Source organism: Purpureocillium lilacinum, assembly GCF_023168085.1.
Source record: "Purpureocillium lilacinum CBS 284.36 DNA, scaffold_5, whole genome shotgun sequence".
Classification (NCBI taxonomy): Eukaryota; Fungi; Ascomycota; class Sordariomycetes; order Hypocreales; family Ophiocordycipitaceae; genus Purpureocillium; species Purpureocillium lilacinum.
The window spans coordinates 103771-123897 of NW_027072115.1; the positions used below are offsets into that span (position 1 = coordinate 103771).

General features: G+C 60.6%; 8 protein-coding genes across 8 annotated transcripts; 5 read left to right on the plus strand and 3 right to left on the minus strand.

The window, feature by feature from the left end:
* Window positions 1-929: 929 nt before the first annotated feature.
* Window positions 930-2493, plus strand: PLICBS_006610 (uncharacterized protein; the record flags this gene model as incomplete). Its single annotated transcript, XM_018327591.2, has 5 exons — window positions 930-1039; window positions 1093-1407; window positions 1459-1724; window positions 1777-2359; window positions 2415-2493. 5 exons carry the CDS (start codon window positions 930-932, stop codon window positions 2491-2493), a joined length of 1353 nt encoding a protein of 450 aa, XP_018173774.1.
* A 1657-nt stretch (window positions 2494-4150) lies between these two features.
* PLICBS_006611 (uncharacterized protein) lies at window positions 4151-4969 on the plus strand (the record flags this gene model as incomplete). Its single annotated transcript, XM_018327592.2, has 1 exon — window positions 4151-4969. One exon carries the CDS (start codon window positions 4151-4153, stop codon window positions 4967-4969), a length of 819 nt encoding a protein of 272 aa, XP_018173775.2.
* Window positions 4970-5895: 926 nt separating this feature from the next.
* On the plus strand, window positions 5896-8198 carry PLICBS_006612 (uncharacterized protein; the record flags this gene model as incomplete). The annotated part of the gene is made up of 5 exons (XM_065601007.1): window positions 5896-6188; window positions 6255-6345; window positions 6402-6830; window positions 6888-7309; window positions 7373-8198. 5 exons carry the CDS (start codon window positions 5896-5898, stop codon window positions 8196-8198), a joined length of 2061 nt encoding a protein of 686 aa, XP_065457079.1.
* Window positions 8199-9370: 1172 nt separating this feature from the next.
* Window positions 9371-10806, plus strand: PLICBS_006613 (uncharacterized protein; the record flags this gene model as incomplete). Its single annotated transcript, XM_018327594.2, has 2 exons — window positions 9371-9718; window positions 9796-10806. The coding sequence occupies 2 exons, from the start codon at window positions 9371-9373 to the stop codon at window positions 10804-10806; spliced, it is 1359 nt and encodes a 452-aa protein (XP_018173777.2).
* A 166-nt stretch (window positions 10807-10972) lies between these two features.
* On the minus strand, window positions 10973-12178 carry PLICBS_006614 (uncharacterized protein; the record flags this gene model as incomplete). The annotated part of the gene is made up of 2 exons (XM_018327595.1): window positions 10973-11923; window positions 12071-12178. 2 exons carry the CDS (start codon window positions 12176-12178, stop codon window positions 10973-10975), a joined length of 1059 nt encoding a protein of 352 aa, XP_018173778.1.
* Window positions 12179-14184: 2006 nt separating this feature from the next.
* On the minus strand, window positions 14185-16383 carry PLICBS_006615 (transcription factor TFIIIB subunit brf1; the record flags this gene model as incomplete). The annotated part of the gene is made up of 1 exon (XM_018327597.1): window positions 14185-16383. The coding sequence occupies one exon, from the start codon at window positions 16381-16383 to the stop codon at window positions 14185-14187; it is 2199 nt and encodes a 732-aa protein (XP_018173780.1).
* Window positions 16384-17328: 945 nt separating this feature from the next.
* On the plus strand, window positions 17329-18321 carry PLICBS_006616 (uncharacterized protein; the record flags this gene model as incomplete). Its single annotated transcript, XM_018327598.1, has 1 exon — window positions 17329-18321. The coding sequence occupies one exon, from the start codon at window positions 17329-17331 to the stop codon at window positions 18319-18321; it is 993 nt and encodes a 330-aa protein (XP_018173781.1).
* A 75-nt stretch (window positions 18322-18396) lies between these two features.
* PLICBS_006617 (uncharacterized protein) lies at window positions 18397-20031 on the minus strand (the record flags this gene model as incomplete). Its single annotated transcript, XM_018327599.1, has 2 exons — window positions 18397-19876; window positions 19943-20031. The coding sequence occupies 2 exons, from the start codon at window positions 20029-20031 to the stop codon at window positions 18397-18399; spliced, it is 1569 nt and encodes a 522-aa protein (XP_018173782.1).
* Window positions 20032-20127: the final 96 nt, after the last annotated feature.

The following is a 20127-nucleotide window of genomic DNA, read 5'->3' on the forward strand; positions in this document are numbered from 1 at the left end:
AAAGATTCTGAAGCAATATCTCGTCTATAGAGCGATGGGTTGCGCGAAGGAGCGGCCATGGGAACGTAGGCAGCGTTTAGCAGTCCTTCTTAAAGCAATCGCTTCTCCACTTGGTCGTCAGCCAGGGGACAGGCGACAGAACCTGGGGTTGATGTCTGATGCCTCGCTTGGACTCGTGTTCGCCAATCACGGCGCTACCCCACGTCTTGCACGCCGACGGCGGATAGCGCGCAGTGCCGGGCGTCTGGTGCCAACCGGGAACACTCACCACGACGGGCGGAACGCCGGGTGTGGCTCTTACTCACGCTTATCTTGGGCCACTGTGTTGGACCTCCGAAAGACGGGGAAAGGTCCGCATCCGCGGTTATCGTTGGCCCACTTGGTGAGTTGGAGACCCCCAGGCGCCGAAATGGGGAATGCTTACTCCCTGAGTTCTGACCCCGCGCCCGCCCTTAATTCCTGACGCCAAACCGCGACACCCGAACCAATGGAGAGATCACTGCAGCTTCTTTGCCGCGTGTTGGCGGCTTTTATTGGTACAGAACAGGAAAGTGGGCGTGATGTATGCCACGAGGTAACATATAGCAACAGATGATAGGAGGAAAGCACGTGTACGTAGACACAACGTCGGGCCAGCGGAAGCTTCCAGTTGCGTTGATTTGTCTTTGTGGCCCTGGTGGGTGTGCCGACAAGGGTCTTGCCAGCCAAGATCTCCGCCGACGGCCGTCATCAGCGGCCGTGACCCCGCCTGGAGGCCAGTCCAGCGACGGCGTGAGCACGCCCGTCGGTTGGCTTGCGCTATCAAAGGCACACCCCATGTTCACCGTCGACGCCGTTTCAAGCGAATCATAAAGGCAGTCTTCGTATCATCAGCTCAAGAAGTGATAACTGATTTGACAGTTTAGCTACAGCATAGAGTCTGCTTCACAATGGGTTCTCTTGGCCAATCCAACATTTCGGCACTTCGCGTCGACACCACAGAGCTTGCCGAGTCTTTGCACGAAAGCTGCCAATATGGCGCTGCCCATCGATATGGCAAGTGAGTGAGGACTTGTTCAGCTCATGGCCCATCACATACTCACATACTTGCAGGCTTTCTACGGAGACGGGCATGGCTAGGCTGAGTCTCGATGACTCGGACAAGGAGGTGCGAGACTGGTTCATGAGGACAGCCAAGTCACTGGGCTGCAAGACCTTCTTCGACCAGATGGGCAACCTTTTCGCCATTCGACCCGGCAAGAAGGAAAACGTGCCTCCAATCATGATGGGGTCGCACTTGGACACACAGCCAACGGGTGGCCGCTACGATGGCATTCTCGGCGTTCTCGCTGGGCTGCAGGTCCTCAAAGTCCTCAATGAGAACAACGTCGAGACCGAGGGCCCGATTGGCGTCGTCAACTGGACCAAGTAAGTCTTGCAAGCGGTATTTTGTCGAGTTCATTGACTAACAAGAACCAGCGAGGAGGGTGCTCGATTCCCCAAGATGGCCGTGTCGTCAGGGGTCTGGGCAGGTGCGATCCCAATTGAGACTGCTTGGGAGCTTCGAGAGGTTACGCCACATGAGGGAAAGCCCAAGTCAATGAAGGAGGAGCTTGAGAGGATAGGCTACAAGGGGGAACGGCCGGCCTCGTTCGACGATAACCCGTTTGCCGCCCACTTTGAGCTTCACATCGAACAAGGCCCCATACTTGAGGACGAGGACCTCAAGATCGGTGTCGTTGAAGGTGCCAACCCCCATGTACCCGTTTCTGCGACCCGCCACTAACACGGCGACAGGTGTCCAAGCCTTCAAGTGGTTCGACATCACAGTCCGGGGACGGGACAGCCATGCGGGCACAACGCCTCTGTACGCGCGCAAAGACACAGTCCTCTCCGCCGCACGAATGCTGGTTGCCGCCAACGCAGTCGCCAAGAAGCACGACGGCCTGAGCACGACGGGCATCTTCAACGCCGATCCCGGGACCGTCAACACCATGGCGCACACCACCAAATTCACCCTAGACTTGAGGCACGTGCGCAACGAGGTCCTCGCCACCATGGTCAAGGAGTGCGAAGACGAGTTCCGTCGCATCGCGCAGGAAGACAGCGAGCAGGGCTGCGAGGTGGAGTGGTCGCTCCTCGTCGATAGCCCCGCCGTGCAGTTCAACGAGGAGTGCATAGCGGCCGTGGAACAGAGCGCCAGCGACGTCTGCTCCACGCTGCCTGGGGCGTCTTCACGGAAGCTGTGGAGGCCGATGATCAGCGGCGCAGGGCACGACAGCTGCTACACGAACCTGCGCTGTCCTACGAGCATGATCTTTACGCCGACCCGGCAGGGCATCAGCCATAACCCGACCGAGTACTGCTCTGCGGAAGATTGGTGAGTACTTTACCAGCTTCATCCCAAGGCTGATGCTGGCGCTAACTGGATGTAGTGCTCTCGGCGCCAGTGTGTTGTTGGGGGCGGTATTGCGCTATGACAAGCTCAGGCTTGATCGAGGTGACTTCAATTAGTTGTTGGGCCGGCATTAAGATCGGTCGGTTACGCGTGCCCCGCCTGTGTCGCGACGCAATGGCAGCAGGGTTGACAACAGACACGTGTACTTATGTAGAACGCGTTGAGATGGATGTGTAGGCGTGATCGAATGGCACTCCTGGCTACACAGCCGCCGAAGACGTGGTGGGATATTTGGCTGGTAGCTCGCGTGTGAACGTCGAGAACATGAAGCCGGTTCCTGGAATTGGCCCAGGGCCTGTAAGCATGAACGACACATGCTATTATGTACGAGCAGTCGGTACACAATCCTCAATGTCAATTGATGGCACAGTGGCGGCATATCTCACCAGACTTTGTCGCTCCCTAATGAACGCAGCGATCTTGTCCAAGGCAGCCAAGTCACCCTCTCTTGTACCCGCCCGGCTCCTTGGGTACCCAGCCGTCTGAATAGCCACCCCAAAAACCCACGACCCAAGGGTCCTCGTTTTTGTCGATCAATACAGTCTCCAGTTTCACGTCACCCCAGATAATCCCTAAGCTATGGAGTTGGTGAACGATGTCTTTGACCTGCGTTGCCCTATATATAAGCACAGGGGACGGGCGTAGAAAGAGCAGTCGGCGTCTTCGGATTGGAAGCAGCGCAGGCGAGCGTGACGCGCTCGCAGTCGATGACAGTCAGGAGGAGTCCATATACAATGCCATGTCCGTCCCGAACTGGCCCTTCGAAACGCGAGTCTTGTAGCGTCTCGTCGAGCGGAGCTGCTTTGATCTTGGCATGGTTGTCCAACTCGCGGGCGATAATCCTTTTGTTACCGCGACGGATTAGCTTGACGAATACGACCGTCCCGTCTGTGAGCGAGATGTGTGAGCGAGACCCTGTTGGGCGATTGACAGGGGGGCAGGCCCAGCGACGGAGACAGTTCAGGAAAGAGTAGTTCCATCGCAACGCCAGTGAAGGTTATGGGGGAGTGACGCACGAGCCTGTCCAGCGGCAAAGCACTTGGAGTTGTGGTTAACAAAAGTAGCCCTGTCGCGCCCCTGCGCAGGGCGAGTCGGCACTTGGCAGCGCATCGTGTCGAACAAAGCCTCTTCGCGTGCCCGGCTTGTATGCGCAGCGCGCCAGGCCGCATGCGTTCACCGGCCTCCGATTGAAGCTTCTGGGTGCCGGATGCTGGCACAGCACTGCCTCGATCGGCGACACCGCCGCAGATCCATCGAGCGCCAGATGATTCCCCTTTAGGAAACGTCGCAGCGAAAGCCTGTCAGACAAGCTGCTGAGCCCTGCCATTCCGCAGCACCAGAGACCCTGAACTTACTGCCTTAACCTCACTAAAGTAGCGCATGCCATAGATGAGTGGTCGACTTCCCGCCTATGGCGTCACTGAGGGAGTAACAACAATCCAGTCGCCACCTGGCGCAGCACTCCTCTCCATGCAGCTTGAGCCTCGCGCTACGCCCACGTGCAGCGCATACATCCATGGATATATATTAGACACGGCCAATCCTTAAGTTGAGTTGGCACGTCATCAGAATCGCACTTGTTATTTGACCAAGTTTCTATTGCGCGGACGCCCAAATATCCAAAGTTCAAAGTTCAAAGTTCGAGACTGGGTCCCAAGCACAATGGGGATCCTTACGTGTTCACGAAAGTCAAGGGCGAACCCTTCCAAGTCAATGGGTCACTGGAAGTCCGAATCTCCCCCGGAGTACAAAGAGGCTATTGCATCCGACTACGCTGGCAGCAGCCACTCCTCTTCCCCCGACGGCTTCCTTGCCACAAGCGAGCTTCAGGTAGAAGCCATGGGATACGACACCAACCAGGCACTCAGCGGCAGGACCCTCGAGAACATTTCCGTCTACGGCATCGAGTCCGGAGCACCCGTGCTGGAAAAGTACACCTCTGTTCGCCTAAAGCAGAGTTCCAACTCGTGCGCTTTAGTGCGCCCATCCGATCCACGCCAGAATGCTCTCATCTCAACCATTTATCGCTGGGGCCCGGGAAGACACCCCAGAATGCGCATCCTGCCCCGCGATGCCGGCGTTTCGGTTGAGGAGGCCATCAACGATGATGACCTGCGTGGAGAAGCGGTCGACGTCAAAAGCCGGTCGATGATCAGCCGTGCGCAGGTCTTTGACACGTCGCTCGGCAAGTTCGAGTGGCGTTACGGTAGTCAGGACGAGAAGACGGCTTGCAACGCAGATTCGCTGCTCATTCTCGAGCGCATGGATCGCAGCGTACTACCCGACGGCACAAAGACCAAGAGCGGCGCCCGAATCGCTCAGCTCATTCGAAACGACCAGTTCCGAACCCCCGGCTCGGGGAGGTACTCGGGGGGTAATGGCGGTCGCTTGGTGATGGATTTGCGCGCGTGGGAGGACGAGAAGCATGTCGGCGCCGACAGTGTGGAAGCTTTTGTCGTGGCGAGTTGTATCCTGATGCTGAAGAGAGAGGCCGATCGGTTCATCGACAACAACATCGCCGCCGTGGTATGAACAGACCGGGCCTTTTAGCGTCGTTCATTTGGCATGGGAATGAGGCGCTGCAATGTTTCTTCTTTGTGTACAATAGACGTAGCGGCTTGAGATTAATTCCCTTCTACTCCAGGCATCAGTGATTCCCCAACCGTGCCATGTAGGTCTGTGTATCCTTCGACCAGCGGCTGTTAGGTCGCTCAGGTCGGAGCACAGGAAGCGCTGGGCTTAGTGGGCTAGCGCATCTGGCTCTCTACAGGCTCCTTCTAGGTCGGTTGCGCCCGGGCTCTTGACCAACGGCGAAGCGGCGAAGTAACGTAACAAACATGAAGTCAATCCCTGGGCGAATATGGGCCGTCATGAGTCGCATCGTGAAAAGACAAGATAATCGGATCATTACAAAGGCATCGTCGCATTGCCGCAAGCGCGGTCCGGTGCATGTCAGCGGGCGGGAACAGTGGCTCCTCCCAGCGGCTGTTGTGGCTCTCAGTGAGCCGGCTGGCGACAGCACGACATGGTATTTGCAAACTCCACGGTGCTTCAAAGCATCAATGCCACTGACAAATGCAACGCACCGGTATCTGCAGAGATTGCGTAAGGACTTTGCAGTCTGTGCAATTACCAAGACGACAATGCCCCTAGAGTCTTGGTACAGAAGGATTTCCATCCAAACAAATGGGTGCTTGCAGATCTCCACGTGCTAAAGTCGGACGAGTCGGTAACTTCGGCGGTGTTGCCGGGGCTCTCCGAGCCGCCTGCGCGGACGGCCTGTTTCGTCATAGTCCAGCCTGGCAGGCTCACAAGAAGTCGCCACAGGCTCGGAGCCTTCGGCTTCATCGCCGGGCTGCAGTCACGACCTGGGATATCACACCTGGCATCAACCGCCGCCGGCAAGAATTCCCGGCCAAGATCCCGGCTTCTCCCCGAACCGCCGTCACCGTCTCGGCATGTCCCCTGCGCAGCAACACGCCGGCGATACCGCCGGGCCACGGCCCCAGAAGCGCCGCAGGACCGACCGGGGACGAACTCGCAGCGTCTCGCCGCCCGACGTGCCCCTCAACGGGGCGGCTGATGAGGACGACGAGGATGCATCGGCGCGACGGAGGCGCGCGCCCATTGCGTGTCGCGTGTGTCGAGCTCGCAAGGTCAAGTGCTCCAACGAGAGGCCGACGTGCGCCGGGTGCGCGCGGTTGGGCTGCGAGTGCGTGTATCCGAAGCCTCCCAGATACGGGGCAGACTCGTACGTTCTCTCCCTCGATCGCTCGTGGCGCCGAACATCACAGGGAATTGCTAAGACGGCTCGCAGTCCGGAGCAAGTGAGTCCGCAAGTCACGCAACTTTTGCAGGAGATCTTGAAGCGACTGCCATCGACTGTTCCATCAGACCTCGATCAACAGGTTCATTGCCCCTTGCTTTGCAGCCCCAGCTTCGCTCCATCTAACACATATTGTAGGCCATTACGCCTCAAGCTTCACTGGGCCGGTCCGCCGGCATAGCAGAGCCCATCACATACGACACCTCCGGCAGATCATTCTCTACGCAGAGATGCCCGAGCCCAAACCCCGGCGACTCGGTAGTGGGCGTGTCGCCGGCCTTTACGAGTCTGGACCACATGTTTCAGTGGCCACTGCTGTCCGTCAGCGGAGGCGATCAGTTCATGCCGGGCAACATCCTCGCAGCCGACCACCTGCAAGCACCGCCGCAGGCCGGGAGCCCCAGCGCCGGCGTGCCACTCTTGGATGGAGAAGAAATCACGGCGTTGTTGACGAGATTCCTCAGATTGGTCCATGTGATGAACCCGGTGCTGGATTGCACCACGCTGATGACGTACGGGCGGGCAGTTGCAGAGCTCGGCCCGCAGTGGGACGCAAAGACGTGTCTGGTGGCAAGTTTCCTCGTGGTTTCGCCGGGTTTGATGCAAGCTAATCGTCTTGACCAGTTACTTGCCGCTGCTCTGGGTGCCATCGCTCGGCCATTCGGCCCCGGCGCTGAAACCCCGTCGTCTCTCGGCAGTTCCGCCTCGCAGCAGGAGGACACGCAGGCTCGCAAAAAGGCAGAGTCGTACTACCAATATGCCAAGCGCCGGTTCGGCGTCCTGGGACGGAGCCTCACGGCGTGCCAGTGCCATTTCCTGTCGGGGACATACCTGCTCTACACGCTTCGTCCGGTAGAGGCCTGGCAGTCCTTCTTCCAGGCATCCTCTCTTTATACCGTGTACCTCAAGAGCCGGGCGGCGGCGCAGATGATTGGCGACGGACACTGCTACGAAGATGAGATGGTGGGGGATGCGCATTGTTCCGACGAGGAGCTGAGGTGCTGCCTCGAGCAGCGGCTGTTCTGGAGCTGCATCAAGGCTGAGAGGTCAGTCGAGTCGTGCATGCCGTCAACGACACAATCGTACACCAGAGGCTGATGGATGAGTAGCGAAATATGCGCCGAGGTCGAACTGCCGCGGTCCGGCCTGCACAACATCGACTACCCGTACCAGTTCCCCTCGCCACCGACCCCAAAGAGCGTCGACGGCCTCAACGACACCGACCAAGCATCCATGCCGGGATCCTCGTCCGCCACCGCCAACTCCAGCCCCGCCGGCGTCGCCGAGACGCAAGACTTCAAGGAGCTACACGAGCACTCGTGGTTCTACTACCTCTCCGAGATATCGCTACTCCGGCTCTCAAGCCGCGTCAACCACGCCTTTTACGTCGAGCCGCCGCCCTCGTGGGGCAAGATGAACCTCCTCAACATGATGAACGCGGCCTGGGACTTTGAGGCCCAGCTGCGCCAGTGGCAAGCCAGCCTACCCCACGCCATCTGCTGCTTCGACGTCCCGCGGGGGGATACTCTCGCCTCCGTCACGCGGCTGCAGCTGGCGACGTGGTCGCGCTGCGCGAGTATCAAGCTGCACCTCTACCGGCCGTTCCTGTACCGCTTCGCCCTGATGCAGGAGCAGGACTGGCCGCTGAGGGACGCGCTACGGCAGCTGGCTGAGCGGGCGGTGCTTCTGAGCCTGGATCCGCTGTTCTCGGTCGGACTGCGGCACAGGCACGCCGGCGCGTGGTTCAAGTGCCGCGAGACGGCGGCGCGGGCGCTCGTCGTGCTCTGCGCGCGCAGGATCGGGCTGCTGGAGGAGATGGGCTGCGCGGAGAGGGCGGGGGAGGTGCTGGATCTTTGCATGGCGCATTTGCGGTACTGGGAAGGGGAGGCAGGGGATGTGCGTCTGGCACGGCGCACGCTGGAAGCCATGTGTTGACGATTTGGACGGCGGTCGTGTCCGGCGACATGTCACGTCGCGCGTCTTTCTGCTGTGGTACAGCTCAGTCTGTAGCGACGAATGCCATGCTGCATGCTTATCCATCGCGTACCCATGCGTCCTGGTTGGTGAAGCTGTACAGATGTCGTCACATAAGATATCTCAACTACCACCCGGCGGCAAGGGCGGACGGCCGGCCGAGCAGACGAACCGTGATCCATGTCCTTGACACCACCGAGTCACCGACCAGCCTGCACCGCGACATTGCCGAGAACGCTCCACGCGACGCTCCACCTGTACGTGCATTAATGTATGCATCACGGCATTGCCGAGTCCTCACCATTCACCGGCACTCATGTCACGCCACGGAGTTGGACAGCCGCGGATCGCCCACCCACCCATCCATCCACCAACGTGCGTGTAGTATGGTATGAACCTTACACAGCCGGCAACGCCACCGAAGATGCCGAAGCGCCGGCCCACATCCATCAACTGTCACGCAAGATCAAACTGCGGGCCGCAGCGCTAGCGTCTTCGATTCCTCGGAATCTGCAACTGGCGGGGGGGTTCGGGGGTTCCACAATCCGTCCCGTTGCAACGCTTGCTGAGAAATCACCACGCCGTTTTGGCGGAATGACACGCCCGGAGCGAGAGAGGGAGAGAGAGAAACTGGAGACTGGAAGCTAACGCAGAGAGGAGACCACTACCTCATCTGGCTACCACTGACGTATCCGTACCGAACGTGCGTACGTTGCTGCTGTAGGTACGTAGGTGATCAATGGCTGTCCCGCGCCAAGTCAATTATGTCACAGGCCCGGGCGGCAGATCCGGACGCCATTGCGACTTGTGGAAAACACACTCGGGCCCGCGTGTGTGCTGGTTCAACTTTAAAAGGGGCCCGGCCGCCCGCGACTGCAGTATGATGGGAATTGGCAGAACAGATCATAACTTGGCTTCCAAAGCACAGAGACAGACTTAGTTGCTGCTTCTTCTTCTCTCACGCTCGCATCGCTTTGCTTCTTCATTGTTCAACTCGTCGAAGCGGGAGCCATTGAGGTCGTCTCTACATCGTCCACCACCTAGGGTCAACCTCCCAGCGTCCAGTTCCCAATACGGCCTTACATCCATCCATACATCCCTCCATCCGCACACAGCCCGAGTCTCCAACAGCCATGGCCGCCTACCTCACGCAGCGCATCTCGCACCCTCACCACGGGATCCCCGTCTCGCGCGCCGAGACGCCCGCGCTCGAAAAGTCGGCCAAGTGCGCGGCGCCCATCCCCAACGTCGCCGCCAAGGGCGTCCCCTTCTTCACGCCCGAGCAGGATCCCGTCGCCGGCACCGCCCTCGTGCCCCAGCCCTCGGGCAAGACCGTGCCCAAGCTCTTCACGCCCCTCAAGATCCGCGGCGTCACGCTGCCGAACCGCATCTGGGTCAGCCCCATGTGCCAGTACAGCGCCCACGAGGGCTTCCACACGCCCTGGCACATTACCCACTACGGCGGCATGGTGCAGCGCGGTGTAAGTCACCACTGAAAGACCAAAAACTCCAATGGCTCCAAATGACAAGTGCTAACTTGTGATTGATCCCTGATCAGCCCGGCCTCATGATGCTCGAAGCCACCGCCGTGCAGCCCAACGGCCGCATCACGCCCGAGGACTCGGGCATCTGGCTCGACGCGCACGTCGACACGCTCAAGAAGCACGTCGACTTTGCGCACAGCCAAAACGCCCTCATCGCGATCCAGCTCGCGCACGCCGGGCGCAAGGCCTCGACCGTCGCCCCCTGGCTCAGCTCCGGCGCGACGGCCACGGCCGAGGTCGGCGGCTGGCCCGACGACGTCATGGGCCCGAGCGACGAGGCCTTTGACGTGCACTACCCGACGCCGCGGGCCATGAGCCTCGCCGAGATCGCGCAGCTCAAGCGCGACTTCGTGGCGGGCGTGCGCCGCGCCGTGCGCGCCGGCTTCGACGTCGTGGAGCTGCACTTTGCGCACGGTTACCTCGTGTCGAGCTTCCTCTCGCCCGCCGTCAACAAGCGCACCGACCAGTACGGCGGCAGCTTCGAGAACCGCGCCCGCCTGGCCCTCGAGCTGGTCGACGAGGTGCGCGCCGTCATCCCCAAGGACATGCCCTTGTTTGTGCGCATCAGCGCCACCGACTGGCTCGACACGAACCCGGCCTGGCGCGGCGAGAGCTGGACCGTCGACGAGAGCGTGCGGCTCGCCAAGTTGTTCGCGGAGCGCGGCGTCGACGTCCTCGACGTGTCGACGGGCGGCAACCACGCCCAGCAAAAGGTCCAGGGCGGGCCGGGCTACCAGGCGCCCTTCGCCAAGAAGATCAAGGCCGCCGTCGGCGACTCGATGCTCGTCAGCTCCGTGGGCAGCATCAAGACGGGTGACGTGGCGCAGAGCATCATCGAGGGCGGCCAAGGCCCGGACGACACGCCCCTGGACCTCATCGGCGCGGGACGCATGTTCCAGAAGAACCCAGGTCTGGTGTGGGCATGGGCCGACGACCTGGGCGTGGCGATCCACGTTGCCCACCAGATCGGATGGGGGTTCGGCGGCAGGGCGGCGGCCAAGAAGATCCAAAACTCGCTTCCGTAAATACCAAAAGAGTTGGCGAAATCAGTACATATAGACGTCTTTAGCTTAGAGTTGGGTCAGCAATTATTTGAGTCTCATTATATGCCTAACTTTTGGTTGTACCGTGGACAGTCTTGTGCATGCCCCTGATCAATGTGTAACGCCCCCTCTGTGTTCAAAACCACGATTACTCCGTATCCCCGTCTTCACTTTTCTCTGCCCTGTCAACAACAACGTGGTTGACGGGAGTCACTGGCGTGCCCGTCTGCAGCCACGCGCGGAGGTTCTCCATGCACTCCCTCTCCGCCCTGCGAAATGCCTCGTCCGTCATGGCCCCAGCATGCGGCATGCACACCACCCTGTCGCTCGTGCGGAAATACTCCTTGATGTCCGGCTCGTCGCAAAACACATCCAGTCCCGCGCGCGCGATCTTGCCGCTCTCCAGCGCCTCAATCAGCGCGTCCTCGTCGACGAGCGCCCCGCGCGCCGTGTTGACGAGGAACGCGCCGTCCTTCATGGCGGCGAACTCGGCGCGCGACAGCAGGCCCTCCGTCTTGGGCGTCAGCGGGCAGTGCAGGGACACGACGTCGGAGTGCGCCAGCAGCTCGTGCAGGGTCGCGCAGTGGCGCGCGTTGTACTCTGCCTCGTCGTCGATGCCCAGGCGTGTGCGGTTCCAGTACCGCACGCGCATGTTGAACGCGGCGGCCTTTTTGGCGACGAGCTTGCCGATGCTGCCCATGCCGACGATTCCCAGCGTCATGCCCGACGGGTCGCGGCTCGGCACGATGCCCGCCTTCCAGGTGCCTGAGCGGGCGCCGCGCTCGGCGCGGAAGGCGTCGCGCACGACCGCCAGCGTCAGCAGCACGGCCATGTCGGCCGTCGCCTCGGCCACGGCCGACCGCGTGTTGGTGAACCAGATGCCCTGGCGCGTCATCCACTCCACGTCGAACTCGTTGTAGCCGGCCGACGCGGACGCGATGATGCGGCATCCGGGGACCAGCGGGCCCAGGAGGGCCTCGTCGAACGGCTCGAACTCGGCGGTGCCGACGCGGATGATGAGGGCGTCGAAGGGGCCCGTCTTCTTGACCAGCTCGGGGAGCTTGACGAGGGCCTCTTGGCGGTTCTGCGCGTCGAGGACCTAGGATGGTTTGCGCCCGTTAGCTGATGGAGCTACAGCCATGCGGCCATCAGTCCAGTGCCCCTCAATCACTGTTGCGACGTTGCAAGTCGCAAAGTCACTGGGCGACCTGGAAGCTGCAGACGGGAGGAGGCAGCAGCCACGTACCGTAAACTCAAAGTCCTTCTCAAAGTCGGCAACGTAGTCGTCGACGGCATACTCCCTCGACCCCATCACCACCAGGCGCGGCTTCTTCAAGACTTGGCTGGGCGACATGTTGAAGTCGATAATGTGTGTGTTCGTCTGCGTGGTGTTGCGTCTCCAGCCGTCTGTCTGTCTCTCTGTCGCAAAGTCTTGGGGCTTCTCTCTTTCGCTGTCTCTCTCTTTCTCTGTGTCGGCGTCGCAGAATGTTACAGTGCCAACGAATGCCAGGCTGCAAAGCTCTCGCTCATAAATACAGTGCTGAGCCGAGTCAATTCATCGCAATCGGAAAGGGAAGTGGGACAACGGGATGAAATCGGGAAACGAAGGAGAAGCGAAGACAGCCGACCGAGTTCGTGCGATGCAGAAACGGCACTTATGCGTCCAGCCAGTCCTCGTCGTCGTCGTCGTCGACTCTCCCTGTTATACCCAAACACGAACGGAGCAAAAGCCGGGTTGGCCCTCCCTCCCTCCCCACGTCCTAGGTAGGTACCCCCGGCGGGAAAGAAGAACACGCCTCGCCTTTCGATTTGATGCCAATGATGAAATCATGGAGTCAGCTCCCCTCCACTTCCCTCCCCTCCCCTCCCCCCCACACACCGCAGCTCCGCGCTGCTGCCGCCGCTGCCATCGCCGCCGGCGTTGTCCTGGCCCTGGGTCCCGTCCATCCGCCGCCCCGGCTCAACAAGCTCTGGGTTGGCCGCTGGCTCCAGACCGCGCACGTCTTGCCGCCGCACAAAGCCGGTGTCTGTCTGTTTCTCGCCTTTGTCCGCAACCTGTCACGCGACGGCCTGTGGAGAAGATTTGACTACGTAATGGCAACGCTCGGGATGCCCTCCCGCGCGTGGGCTACGTACAAAGTTACAGTTACAGTTCTGGGTACATAGCATGTAATTCCTCGTATCGGACGGCCACGAGAACAAGGCTCTCCTTGTTGGTTTGCGACAGCAGCGTCCTGCCGCTTCAGCTTCGCCCTCCCTGTCCCCCCTCCCTGGGGCGGTGCCTCCACGGGGCCCGCCCGCCAACTTCCTCAGCCAGCGGATTCCGGAACAATCACACACAGGGCAGGGCTCCACCGCGATCGAAGAAGAAAGCATGGGCTTCCGGCGCGGCTTCTTCGGCAGCGCGGGCGGGGAGGGTGGACATTGAAACGGCCTGGGCTCGGCGGCCGATTGAGTTTATCATACTTCCCACGCCGTTGACAATTGGACCCATCACCGGTGGCCGATCAGGAACCGGCAAATTTCGCTCCTGGAGCTTAAACAAGCCAGCCATCCATGTCGTGTCCAGCGCAAAAGAAGCGACACGCGTTGCCGACACGCAAACACACCCCGCAGTCACTGCATCGTGGGGCCCCTGGAGTCCGGAGGCACTGCCCCCAGTGGTCGCAGTCGGTGTAAGTGGCTGAGTTAGGTACTGCACTTCGTACTGTACTGTACAGTACCGTAATGCCGGTTCGTTGGGGAAAGGCGACGGCGCGCACGGCTTTCTCCAACGCCGCTGGGTCGCTGGCGGTTTCGATTGCATAACAAATTGCTCCAGCTGTCGGTTCCGGGTGGTCTCGTGACGCCTGCTCGTTGGAGGAAGCACCAACGCGTCCAAAGGGCGGTAAAGGGCATTCTGCGGATTTGCTCAGGAATGCCGAAGTGCTGTGTCAGTGCATTCGCCTTCGGCCAGAGGAGCAATAGGCTATACGCAGGTACTGTACTGTACAGTACTGCATTTTCTACAGTCCCTTTGCGGCCAACCCTCGAATCAATGTCGGTCAGTCGCTGTCAGCTGCACGCCCGCATGGGCCGGCTCAACCAGCCTTCCCCAACCGGCAACGTTAACGAGACACATTCAGCGAGCCACGGGACCTCTCTTCAGAGAATCGGGCAGGTAATCATCAATTCCGGATCCATCTAGAACTCCAAACGCTGGCGTTGTCCCCGTTGCCTGGTCCATCTAGAACTCCAAACGCTGGCGTTGTCCTCGTTGCCTGGTCCATCTAAACTCCCAACGCTTGCGGGACATTACAGTCCGGGTATCTCTCTTCGCCCACGCAGTCCAGTCGTCTACTCCCAAAAGACAAAGTTGGTCTACTCGTCATCCAGACCGTACTCCTCGTCCATGTTGGGATCGTCATCGTCGTAGCCGCCCTCAAACTCGCCGCCGCCAAACTCCTCTCCGCCGTGAGGTTCCTCGTAGTCCACCGGCTCCTCCTCCTCCTCCACATCGTCGCCAGCGATGCTCTCGTCCGGCTCCTCGTTTGCGTCCTCGGCGCCCAGCGTGCTTCCCGCCAAGCTCGTCTTCCGGCTTGTCGCCGCCGATCCCAGGCCGCCCGAATTGGGCACGTCAAAAATGCTGCGGATGGCATCGTAGTTGATCCTCTTGGACCACGCGCGGTCCTTAGCCACGTTGATGGCCGCCTCCGCTGCCGAGCTGGCCGGGCTGGTCTGGCCCTCGCCCATCCGTGCCCGCTTCCGACGTCGCCGCGTTTGTTTGGGGCGGTCTGCCTCAATCTTCTTCCGGAACACCTTTTCTTGGTGCTTCCTCAGCCAGTCCTTGTTCTGGTTCACCCAGATGAGCTCCTTGATGCGAGCCTCGTCCGGCGACAGCAGGCAATTGGCGACTTCCGGGTCGTCTGCGAATTCATCCTCCCCAATGTCGGCCGCCATGGACACCTCCCTCTGTGGTTTCTGCTTGAGGGCCCAGTTCGAGTGGATGCGTGCGCGCTGCTCGGCATTGGAGTAGGCGAGGGCGTGCTCATATGTCAACGGGTCGTTGAAAATCTCCTCGATTTGACCCTCGAGTTCCTCTTCGTCTTGTTCCCATTCGTCGTTGATGGGTAGCTGCGGCTTGGCCTTTCCCTTGCCCTTGCCCTTGGCCCCATCGACATTGTCGCCCTCGTCCAGCTCGTCGTCGATGGCGTCGCCGAACTCGTTGGCCAGAGACTCGAGCGCATCGGTGTCGTCCATCTTTTCAACGATGGGATTCGGGTCGTCGCGCGGAATCTGTGAGGGATGCGGAGGGATGATGAAGCCATCCGCGTCTCGTCGGAACTTGATTGCAGGGGCTTGCGAAAGGTCGGCGCCAGCGTCGGTCATTCGGCGATGTCGCTTTTCAACCTCGTGATTGCGTTCTGACTGCTCCTGGTCGCCCCCTTCGCCGCCCTCGTCATTGACGCTGTGCTTGCGTTTCCGAGACTTCTCTTCCAAGATCTGTCTAAACTCGTCCGACTTGCGGTAGAACGAGGGTGGGTCATGCGAGCTCTCCAGGAAGTCTTGCTTCAAAAAGTCTTCGACCGACATTTTGCTAGACTCGGTGTAGTTGAACTCTTGAAGGCGGTTCTGAATGGTGTGGTTGGTGACTTTGACGATGTAGACGACCTCGCGCACAGTCCGCCGGAAGTTGTGCATGCGAGCAGCCATGAGCAGGCAGGCGCCGCAGATACCAGATGGGCGTCGACCCATGACCATCCAGTCCCGGCTCATGCGCTTGACGAGCCGCACCGCGTCCTCGGCAACCTTTGCCGTTTCTTGGTGAAACTCCATCTTTGTCGCGAAACGCCAAATGAGATCCTCGGGGTATACCGGGATGAGGCCGTCGTTGCCGATGGGGACCACCTCGTTGAGCTTCTTGAAGATTCGGCCAAGCTTGAATACGTTGAGCTGGACCAGATCGGCGAGGTCGATGAGCATGACCTTGCACGGCGGCTCGGCTCGACACGCGGCGTACAGACAGACGGCAGCGACGCTGGCGAGTGTTCGACCTTGGATAAAGTTGGCGCCCGAGGCGAGCTTGAAGACTTGGGTCCCGGCGGTGACGAGGCTCTCGCTGATGTTGAGCTGCTGCGCGTAACCCTGCATGAGGCCGCGGGCCTCGCGGATGCTCTTCTCCCTGTCCTCGGAGCCGCCGACGCGGCGAAAGGCCGGTCCCATACTACGGACACCGGCCTGATCGGCGCCGACAAACGAACCCTGGACAATGGCGGCGCCGGACGAGGTCTCGCCGAACTGGACCTCGGCCACGATGTTGCTGTCGTCAGCGACACGACCGCAAGTCTGGCAAGTGCCGTCGACGACATTGGGCTTCGGGCAGGCCTTGTTGGGACATTGCTGGCGTGCCGGGGCGGCGACAGAGCCGCTCCTGTTTGCCGACGATGACTGAGACTGCTGGGCGGCTTGACGGCGCTCTTCACGCTCACGCATGGCGCGGATGGGGTTGGGTTTGGCGAAGCGCGGCTTCGGGCCGCCGCCCGACTGGGGCTTGCGGTTCGGGTTGAGAAGGGACGACATGGCGACTGGTGTTGGTGATGTGATGCTGGCGATTGCCGTATATCCCAGACCAGAGTGGCTGTTTTATGTAGCGTTGCCTGCCTGGGGTCGAGTGTGATATGACAATTTCAGGGCGACGGGCAATCTGTTCCCTCGCGTGCAGCGCCACGGGCGTGCCCCGGGCCTTCAACTGCACCGGAGTACGCGAGAATCGTGCTGTAAGCGCGAAACCCGGCGACGATTTGATGTCCGGCCAAGAGAGGGAGTGAGGTCTCGATGGCGATTGACGCTGCGGCAACGGTGTGAGTCGAGGCTGGCGAGGAGAAAAAAGTGCGACGGTGGCCAGCGTGGGGCGCGGCGAGGTGGTGCGGTGGGTGTCGAGTGCGCGCGCGTGGCCGAGTGGGGAAGCAGGCAACTTCGAAAAATCTGCCTGGCGCGCGCGCTGAGTCACCGCCGCGCGACCGCCGCGGGGAGGTGCACTGGTTCGAGACGCGAAGCGAATGACTTTTTTACCTCTTGTCGGATCGCGTCCATGGAGCATCAAGAAGCGAGCTCAGCTTCCTTGAATTCTTTATGACTGGTAAATGAAATACCAAGCCATTTCAATACTCTTGTTGCTGCGTTACTGCCTGTCTGTTGGCGAGCGCAGCCATACCGAAGTTTTTCCGGGCCGGTGGCGCCGCTGCAACCAACACCCTTCTGGCTACCCTACATGAGGATCGCGGCATCAATTGAACCGTTCACGGGCGGCTATGAGGGCGTGCATGCATGTCACTGCTTCGTCGGTGCTACAATATATTATGCCGGTGAAATTGGCATGAATCGCTACAGCCGGCTATGAGCCAGATGCACGTGGGAGTCTTGTTGACCATGTAATGTCTCGCGTCAGCCGTGCTCCTTCCCCTGTCATCTTCAAAACACCCACCACGCACCACCACGACAGTGACCACAATTGATACTCCCACGATGGCTGGGCTGGTGCTCTACGCGCTCGCCGCTCTGGGCAGCGCCGTCCTCTTGTACGCCGGGTACACCATCTGGGACTTTGTCGCTCTTCACTTCGTCCTCCCAGCGCGTCCCCTGCACTCCTACCGTCGCAGCGGCCCCGAACCGACCTACGCGCTCATTACGGGTGCCAGCGCGGGCATCGGCTTCGGCGTCGCATTGGAGCTCGTCCGCAATGGCTTCGGCGTGATTCTGCTAGGGCACCTACCGGATGAGCTGGCCGCGGCAAAGGGGACGCTCGAGGAGGCGTCTCCCGGCGCGGCGGTGCGCACCGTGGTCATGGACGCGAGGACTGCCACGCCCACCGCCATGGAGGAGCTTGTCCGCTCTCTTGACACCGAGTCGCTGCAGGTGTCCATCCTGATCAACAACGTCGGCGGCAATCCGATCGAGCTTCCTCCGCTCCGTAACCTGTCCACCTACTCCTGCGCGGACGTCGACATCGTCATCGCCCAGAACGCGCGCTTCATGGCCCGCCTCACCGCCCTCATGCTCCCCCTGCTAAGCCGCACGCCGTCCCGCCCCGGCGAGCGGTCGCTGATCCTCAACATGAGCTCGGCCGGGCACGTGGGGACGCCCTATCTCGCCATGTACGGTGCCACCAAGGGCTTCAACCTGTCCTTCAGCCGCGGCGTCGCCCGCGAGCTGAGCATCAACCGCGCGACGCAGCACGTCGACTGCCTGGCCATCATCCCCGGCGACGTGCTCTCCCAGGGAAACAGCCGCGGCGTGACGCCCAACGCGCCCCGATGGGACTCGTACGGACGGTGCCTCGTGCGCACGGTGGACGGCGCGGTGCGCCGCGGGATGAGGGACTTGAGCCCCTACTGGAAGCACGACCTGGAGCAGAGGATCATGCCATGGTTGGATGAGGCGACGCTGACGACGGAGGTGACAAAGGTGATTCGGCGGAAAAAAGATGCGTGGGATGAGTACTTTGACAAGACGCGGTAGTCTACATGTATGAGGGGAGTTTGGTGGTGGCCCCGGGCCTCTGTGCATGGCGATTCCTGTCGCCAGCGTCCACCTCTATGTTCTCGGCCCGTCTGTCCCCAAGTATGTCAACCAGTCCTCGGTGGCCTGGGCCACACCCTCCGCTATCCTGCTGTCTATTACATCCCGCTGCCAGCAGACATCCAAGACGAGCTCACGATGCTTGACCGCGATCACACAGACCGAAATCGCCGCTCCCGTCGTCTGCGCATTGATCGAGAATGTTCCCCCCTCGATGTGCCAATTGTCGTCCCTCCTGATGCACGCACCCCCGTCCTCTCCGCTCAACCCTCCGTCGATAACCCCCAGGTTAGTTATCACCCACGCTGAGTCTCGCGGCTTCTTCGCCACGCTCCTGCCGTGATCCCGCCAGTCGGGGACAAAGCCCATGACGCCAATGATGTTGTCCTTGGTCCCCTGGTCGAGCACCTTCTTGATGTCTTGTCGCGCGGTGACCGCAGAGGCCCAAATCGCCTCCGCAAGCGTCCCTCGCCTGCTCTGTTCCGACGACTCAGAGGCGGCCGTCTCGATCTTGCTGCGAATGGCAGCCGTTGCGTCGGGGTCAAACGTGTGGCCGACCACCGATACAATGTCCGCCATGGTCTCTTTTGGCACGAGGCTGCCCGACGCTGGTGTAAGCACCCTCATGTTCATGGCCGTCTTGGCGAGGAACCCCGGCGCCTGCTTTTTGCTCAGCAACGACGAAAGCGCCACGGCGATGATCCCGTGGAGCAGTCCCGTGAGCGTTGTATTATGCTGCCGACACGCGGCAAGGACGATGCGCAGTCTTTCGTTGCTCAATCGTACGCGACGGATATCCGTCTCGGGCGGCTGCAGTTGCAATGGCGCCCAGTGAGCCAGCACCTGATCCGCTGCGGAGCCAGCTTTCGGCGGCCGGACCTCCTTCCAGAGCTCGGAAAGAACGTAGCCGAATGAGACTGGGTACTTGACCATCTTCTCCATTGGTGGCGGGAAGCGCTTTGCCGAGCCCGAGACATCGAGGATGCGGCTCTCGCCTGGCGTTACTGAGCCATCGTCGGCGCCCGTGAGATGCCGCAGGAGCGTTTCGTGGAACATCTTGCCGCTCATGCCGTCTGCGAGGGCGTGGTGCCACACGAAATTGACTTCAACTGCCTGCGAGCCCCGTCGCCGGAGGACGGTGATGCGCCACGGCGGACGCGCCTCGATGTCGTGGAACTTGGTGTCTATCTGCGTGATGAGCGTCTCAAGAGCAGCCGCATCGACATCATCTTCAGATTCAAGCGTTTTCCATTGTACGTGCTGGTTTAGATCCACGGTGTCGAGTTGCATGTAAGATGGCCTGCGCGAATCTTCCTTGTAGATGCCGACCTGTAGTACGGGATACTGCAAGACGGTCTGCGCGATTGCTGTATTGAGAGCGGCCTCGAGTGCTTCTTCGCCTGTCGAGGCAATCTTGTCGGGAATGCGATAGGTGCATGCCACGCTGGTGCCGCAGTACATGCCCAGGACATGCAGCGACGCCTGGTAGAGCTCCCTTGCGATTGAAGTCAGCTCATCGGCCAAGGTTCGTCAAATGTTAAAGCAACTGGCAAAAACATACAAGCATCCCAATTTACGGATCAGTCTGGGCTTGGCGCCTTTCGACATACCGCTCTGTCGCTCAGGTCGGGTGCCATTTGGGACTGCCATGGCGGTATCTCCCCGTCGCGCTGGAGCTCAGGCTGCTTGTCAGAATCGCGACAAGACAGGAAGGACCTGGAGACGCGTCACAGTTGGGAATGGAGG